We start from the raw sequence: 6,966 nt of genomic DNA, 5'->3' as shown, positions 1-6,966 counted from the left end.
AAAACATTCATGTGGAGAACACTATCAAGTGCACTTCGTTCGAAGAAAAAAATTGTTCTTACTGTTGCTTCAAGTGGCATAGCTTCATTATTATTGCCAGGCGAAAGAACTGCTCATTCGAAGTTCAAATTACCTGTGCCAACACTTAATAACTCTACTTGCAATGTTGACAAAAACACCAAACATTCATAGTTATTTGAGGCAACCGATGTCATAATATGGGATGAAGCACCGATGGCTCATAAAAATTGTTTTGAGGCATTGGATAAAACACTTAAAGATGTCATGAGCAAGAAGGGTCTTGGGAATAAAATCTTTGGTGGCAAAGTAGTTGTATTTGGAGGAGATTTCAGGCAAATTCTTTCAGTTGTTCCAAGAGCAGGGCGTTCTGATATTCTTCATGCATCAATATGCTCCTCTTATATTTGGGACTATTGTCACGTCCTAACACTAATAAAAAACACGAGACTTCAGCAAGGAAGAGATGGTACAAGTTCTAAGGAAATAGCAGAGTTCTTAAAATGGATCTTAAATGTTGGGGATGGTAAGATATCTGGACCAAATGATGGATTGGTTGACATAGATATTCCTCGAGAACTATTAATACCAATTTTGAGGATCCTATCAAAGCTATTGTTGAAAGCACATATCCCAATTTGGTTCATGTATTCCAAGATGTTGCATATCTACAAGGAAAAGCGATTCTTGCCTCAACCATTGAAGTTGTGGATAAAATCAATCTTTATGTATTAGATCTAATACCAGGTAAAAAATATTTAACTTTCTTTTATTCATACATACAACAAAATAATGTTGAAGTTGAATTACCTAATGTTCATGTGTTATTGTTTGATTGCTTTTTAGGAGAAGAGAAAGAGTATCTTAGTTACGATTCAATTGATAGAACTAATACGAGTTATACGGAAGCTTATGAAGTGCTAACTCTGGAATTTCTTAGTAAACTACGAACACGAGGTCTACCAAATCATAGGATCAAGTTGAAAGTTGGTACCCCCATCATGCTGATGAGAAATTTGGACCAAAGTGACGGATTGTGCAATGGAACAAGATTAATTGTTACAAGATTAGCAAATTATGTCATTGAGGCAAAAATTATGTCTGGAAAGAACATAGGTAACATTTTTTAGATTCCTCAAATGTCTATGTCACCTTTTGAGTCGCTGTGGCCATTCAAGTTGATTATGAGACAATTCCCGAGCATTGTCTCTTACGCAATGACAATTAATAAATCACAAGGTCAATCACTTGATAGTGTCGGGTTATATTTGCCTTCTCCTGTTTTCAGTCATGGACAATTGTATGTTGCAATTTCAAGAGTTACTACCAAAAGTGGTCTTAAAATTTTAATACACGACAAGGAGAATGTCCCGTGCTCGACCACTACAAATGTTTTATACAAGGAGGTTTTCCAACCACTTTGTTAGAAGGTAATTTTGAAAAACCTATCTTTTTAACTATAAATGTCACACACTTGGTTTATTTATTTTTTTCAAAGTTTTGATAAATCAAAATCTTATTTTATGCATTTCACTATACAGGTATATGATGCAGGTTTTGATACTGACTGGTTTTATCATTTAAGCAGATAGCATTTGAAAATTGTACCATCTATATGTTTATTGTTTTATTTCAAAAGCCAAGAGTTAAGATGCATTATTACCTTTTTCATTGTTAACTATTAAGTTTTTGGATTTAACATTACTGAGTTTGGATTGCATTTTGGTTAAATTTAAATGTTTGATATATTTAAAGGAACTTTGCAAGTCATAATTAAGTACATGTAATGTGAAATCCCGACCAGACACGTGCACTAAAAAAGAATAATAAAACATTGCAACGATAAATATATAATTTAGGGACAAAATTACTAAAAGGGTTGTAGTTCAGTTGACAATCCCATTTGTCTCATAATCTATAAGGTGTAGGGTTCAAAGTTCAAACCTCTAACTAGTAACAAACCCGTGCGTTCGCACGGGTTCGGGTACGGGACGCGCATTTGTTTCAGATGTATATTTTTTAATAAAAAAAATTATATTAAAAGTAATTAATATTTTGTGGAAAAAAATAAGAACAATTGACATTAAATTGTGTCTAAAAAAAAGGAACAAAATTGAAATCACGAAAATTAAATTGTGTCTAAACAGCCTTTTGTAACTTCACGTTCCCGTTAATAATCAATATTTTGATCAGTAACTTCGTGTTCCCGTTAATATTAATATTTTGCTCAGTAACTTCATTCCTATTAATTTTAAAATATTTTGATCAATAACATGTTCCCGTTAATATTCTATATTTTGATCAGTAACTTCATGTTCATATCATGTTCCCATTTATATTCAATATTTTAATCAGTAACTTCAGGTTCCCGTTAATATTCAATATTGTGATCAGTAACTTCATGTTCCCGTTAATATTCATATTTTGATTAGTAACTTCATGTTCCCTTAATATTTAATATTCTAATCAGTAACTTTAGGTTCCCGTTAATATTCAATATTGTGATCAGTAACTTCATGTTCTAGTTAATATTCAATATTTTAACCAGTAACTTCTTGCTTTCGTTAATATTCAATATTGTGATTAGTAACTTCATGTGTCCGTTAATAAAAAATATTTTAATCAGTAACTTCAGGTTCCCGTTAATATTCGATATTTGATCAGTAACTTCATGTTCCCGTTAATGTTCAATATTATAATCAGTAACTTCATGTTCCCGTTAATATTCAATATTGTGATAAGTAACTTCATGTGCCCGTTAATAAAAAATATTTTAATCAGTAACTTCAGGTTCCCGTTAATATTCAATATTTGATCAGTAACTTCATGTTCCCGTTAATATTCAATATTATAATAAGTAACTTAATGTTCCCGTTAACATTCAATATTGTGATAAGTAACTTCATGTTCTTGTTATAAAAAATATTTTAATTAGTAACTTCAGGTTCCCGTTAATATTGAATATTGTGATCAGTAACTTCATGTTCCTGTTAATATTCAATATTTTAATCAGTAACTTCATGTTCTCATTAATATTCAATATTGTGATCAATAACTTCATGTCCCCGTTAATAAAAAATATTTTAATCAGTAACTTCAGGTTCCCGTTAATATTCAATATTGTGATCAGTAATTTCATGTTCCCGTTAATGTTCAATATTATAATAAGTAACTTCATGTTCCCGTTAATATTTAGTATTTTAATCAATAACTACATGTTCCCGTTAATATTCACATTATCATCATGAAAATTAAACACTTAATAAAATATATAAAACAAACACATATTTTGATAAAAAAAATAAAATTTAAGAAACATGAATTTAAAAAAAAAGGTGAGAATACCACATTTGATTTTAATATATGAATCATTTAATAACAGTATTAAATATATAATACATGATTCACAATTAAAGAATTTAAACTAAAATTATTTTAAATAATTTGAGTAAGTTATATTTTAAGAAGAAAAATAATAAATAATTTTCATTCAATGTTAAATATATAATACATATAACATATTGGTTTTGTAATCTTCCAATCTAAATTTAATACATATAATACGTATAACCGATTATATTAAATATATAATACATATAATAGATTGGTTATATGTAATACATATAATAAATATTCAATGTTTAATAATCTGAGTAATCAAAATTATTCAATTTTAACTTATATTTTCCAGTTTTAAGATCTTCTAATTTCTTTTGTGGAGAGATTGGTGAGAGTGATTGTTGCAAAATGACATTGACATATCATTTTAAATTTTGCAGGAATGAGAATTGATAGACAGGTAAGAGACAATTTCCAAGAAAAATATGACAACCTATTAATAGTAGCTAGACAACTATAGGAACTATAATTACTTTTGATTTTGAAATAAATTTTGATTAATAAAATTTATTTTAAACCAAATGTTAAAGTGTTGTGTGTGCCATAGATATTTTTTGGAATAAAACCAAAATAGATTGAAACAAAAAAACACAAATAGTGCTAACATTACAAATAAAAAACCAGATTAAACATACCAAGATTGAACAAACAGTAAAGAAGCTATAAAAATCTTTAATACTGATATTGTAGTTTAAGTGGATAAAATATTATTTTATTTTAATTAAATAATAAATTAGTAAATTTTGTTTAAAATTGAGAGGCCATTTTTTCTTTGTAGAAAATCATGTTTATTTTTTAAGAAATATGAAAGAGAATCATGTTTCTTATTTATCACCAAAGTGGAAGGAAAAATATTTTTTAGTAAGAATAGTGTGAGTCATTAAGAGATCTTTTAATAATCATTTATTATTTAATAATCATAAAATTATATATATATTATTTTTAATTTGCTTATTATTAGGATTTTAAATGTCACTCATTTATTCATATACACAAGCATTTATTTTCAGTATGAAATCAAAGATTTATTTGATAAATAGTATGAAATCAAAGTAAAAATAATCATTAAGCAAAACAATATGCAAATAAATATGAGAATACACATGAAACATAAAAATAGAAAAAATAAAATCAAACCAAACACACAAAAAATAAAAATCAAAGAGGATATCTGATAAAAAAAAAAGTATAAGAGAGAACAAAAACTTAGTACATAGTGTGCGTGTGTGTGGTCTAGCGGTGAATCACTTACATAAACATTCAAAATTGGTTGTTTTTTATCCACCTCTTCCCTAATTATTTCAAAATTGGGAAAAGAAAAAAACATGAAACGTGAATCACCTCTCCCTAATTTTCTTAAAATTGGTTATTTTTTATTTTAAAAAATAAAGTAGAAAACAATTAATAATGAATAAGAAAAAAGAGAGAAAATGGGAAGTAAAATCGTTCCCTTCCCTAAAAATTCTCTAAAGTGGTTTTTTTCAATTTATTATCTTTAAATTAATTTAAGTTTTATTATGAGCTTCAAAAATGGCAATAAAAGATCTATATTATCTTGAGAATGCATTATTTAATATTTTCTTTTTTTAATTATTCGTAGAGAGATTGCATTATTTAATATTTTCTTTTTTTAATTATTTTAAAATTATTTTTATATATGTTATTTTGATATGATAAATAAAATATACAATAGTGTTTTATTTGTCATCCCAAAAAAAGATAGAGGGGCATGGTGTTGTCAAAGTCATAGAGCCAATAGCATATCATAATATCTACTATATAGTAGCAGGTACCTATGTACTCAAGTGCATATCATAATATATAGCAGGTACCTATGTACTCAAGTGCATATCATAATATATAGTAGCAGGTACCTATGTACTCAAGTGTTTAAATTTTACTTATTTTTAATTGATAGCTTAGATACATACAAGAGTTTAATAGTGATATAGTACCCATGTAATTTAATTTTATTTCATTTTAAGTTTTCAAATTCTCCTTTGCTTAAAATACAGCTCCATGTGGTTATAACATCAAAGAATCAATTAAATTAAATTAAATGTGGTAGAGAAGAGAGAACATAAGTTCACTTTTTTCAACCATCTTAAAATAAAATCATAATATTTTGCTTAAATAAATAAAATTGGTTCACAATTAACTATCATTAATTGTCTTTTATTTTTGATAAAAAAATTAAATATAAATGGTCAATACTTTTTTAAAAGAGTAATATAAAAATGAAAAATAATGTCTTAATATATATATATATATATATATATATATATATATATATATATATATATATATATATATATATATATATATATATATTTCTATCATGTCTATTGAACTGTTAATAAAATTGTTTCATTTGATTGATATTCTTTTACTATTATAATATTATAATATACCTAGTAGTTAAGAATAAATTAAAGATGAGAGAATATGAAACAGTGTTAACATCATCAAACCTTCAATAGCAAAAAAAACCCAGCAACATTGAAATCAAAATCTAAAATTCAAAAAAAAAAAAACAAAAACCAACAACATGAGAGAATATGAAGAATCACAGAGATGAAGAAGTTAATAGACTTGTGTTGCTTCGTATTTATTCTTGCAGTTGAATCAGTAGATCTGAAAAATCATTCAATCTGAAATTTATAAAGATGATGAAAACAAATATAAAATTTATAGAAAAAAGATAAAATTAAAAGTTTAGGTGAAAAAGTGAAACCCTAACCCTGAAAACCATCTAAACACAGAAAAGCAACACCAAAAACTCTGAAAAAGAAAAACGGAGTCAGTAAACAAACATGTAAAACATATATGTAAAATTTAAGAAGAAGCATTGAAGAGAGAAGTGGGAGATTACACATAAACATAAAAATCAGAATTTTGGGGAAAAGGATTACAATACCAAATTCATCATTGACAATATTCAAAACTCTTCCAAGAAAGTCCTGCATGTCTGATTTACACCACCAAAAAAATAGAATCATATGCAAAATAAAGAAATTAAACAACTTTGATTAAAAGGGTTTCAAAAATCAAATCCGTGCAAAAGGATTTACCTCATGTAATTTAAAAAAATCGAAACATGATTCATCACCAACAAATTTGAAATGGAAATCATGTTGTAGGAGAAAGGATTAGAAAGAAAAGAAGGTTACATAGATAGGGTAGAAGTTTGGATAGAAAGATGAGAGAGAAATGAGTTTGTAAAATGAAAATTTTTATTTGAAATTTGAAAGAGTGTGGAGATGTGGAAAAGCAAGATGGTTCCAAATTAAAGAAAATGCAATGCTGGTTGTTAAGCCTATACACGTGGCTTAATATTGGGCAAGAAGGGCATTTTTGGTTTTTCCAGATCAGTTAACTTTCTTATATTGTAGATTATAAGATAGACAAAAAAAACATTATTAAATAGGAAGAATTAATAGGATAGCACACCTCAAAACTCAAACTTTCACCACTAGACCACACACCTGCTCAATTCCATTCTAATTGATCAATTCAAATATAATATAAAACATTAAAAATTTTAAAATC

At 26.8% G+C, this 6,966-nt stretch overlaps 1 protein-coding gene and 1 long non-coding RNA gene across 3 annotated transcripts; one reads left to right on the top strand and one right to left on the bottom strand.

Annotated features, from left to right (window-relative positions):
- Positions 1-234: 234 nt before the first annotated feature.
- LOC131651551 (uncharacterized) lies at positions 235-1,148 on the top strand. Its single transcript, XM_058921209.1, has 3 exons — positions 235-544; positions 631-765; positions 865-1,148. Exons 1-3 carry the CDS (start codon positions 235-237, stop codon positions 1,146-1,148), a joined length of 729 nt encoding a protein of 242 aa, XP_058777192.1.
- A 4,746-nt stretch (positions 1,149-5,894) lies between these two features.
- LOC131648437 (uncharacterized) lies at positions 5,895-6,785 on the bottom strand. Of its 2 annotated transcripts, none has more exons than XR_009298150.1 (4): positions 6,489-6,785; positions 6,335-6,385; positions 6,158-6,198; positions 5,895-6,068 (listed from the first exon to the last, which is right to left on the bottom strand). It is a non-coding gene; the product is annotated as an uncharacterized LOC131648437 (long non-coding RNA). The 2 variants fall into 2 exon arrangements; XR_009298149.1 differs by having other exon boundaries at positions 5,895-6,051; positions 6,489-6,780.
- Between the last annotated feature and the right edge of the window lie 181 nt (positions 6,786-6,966).

Source organism: Vicia villosa, linkage group LG2 (genome assembly GCF_029867415.1).
Source record: "Vicia villosa cultivar HV-30 ecotype Madison, WI linkage group LG2, Vvil1.0, whole genome shotgun sequence".
NCBI lineage: Eukaryota > Viridiplantae > Streptophyta > Magnoliopsida > Fabales > Fabaceae > Vicia > Vicia villosa.
The sequence above is the reverse complement of the archived record's forward strand: the minus strand, read 5'-3'. Positions and strand labels throughout refer to the sequence as shown.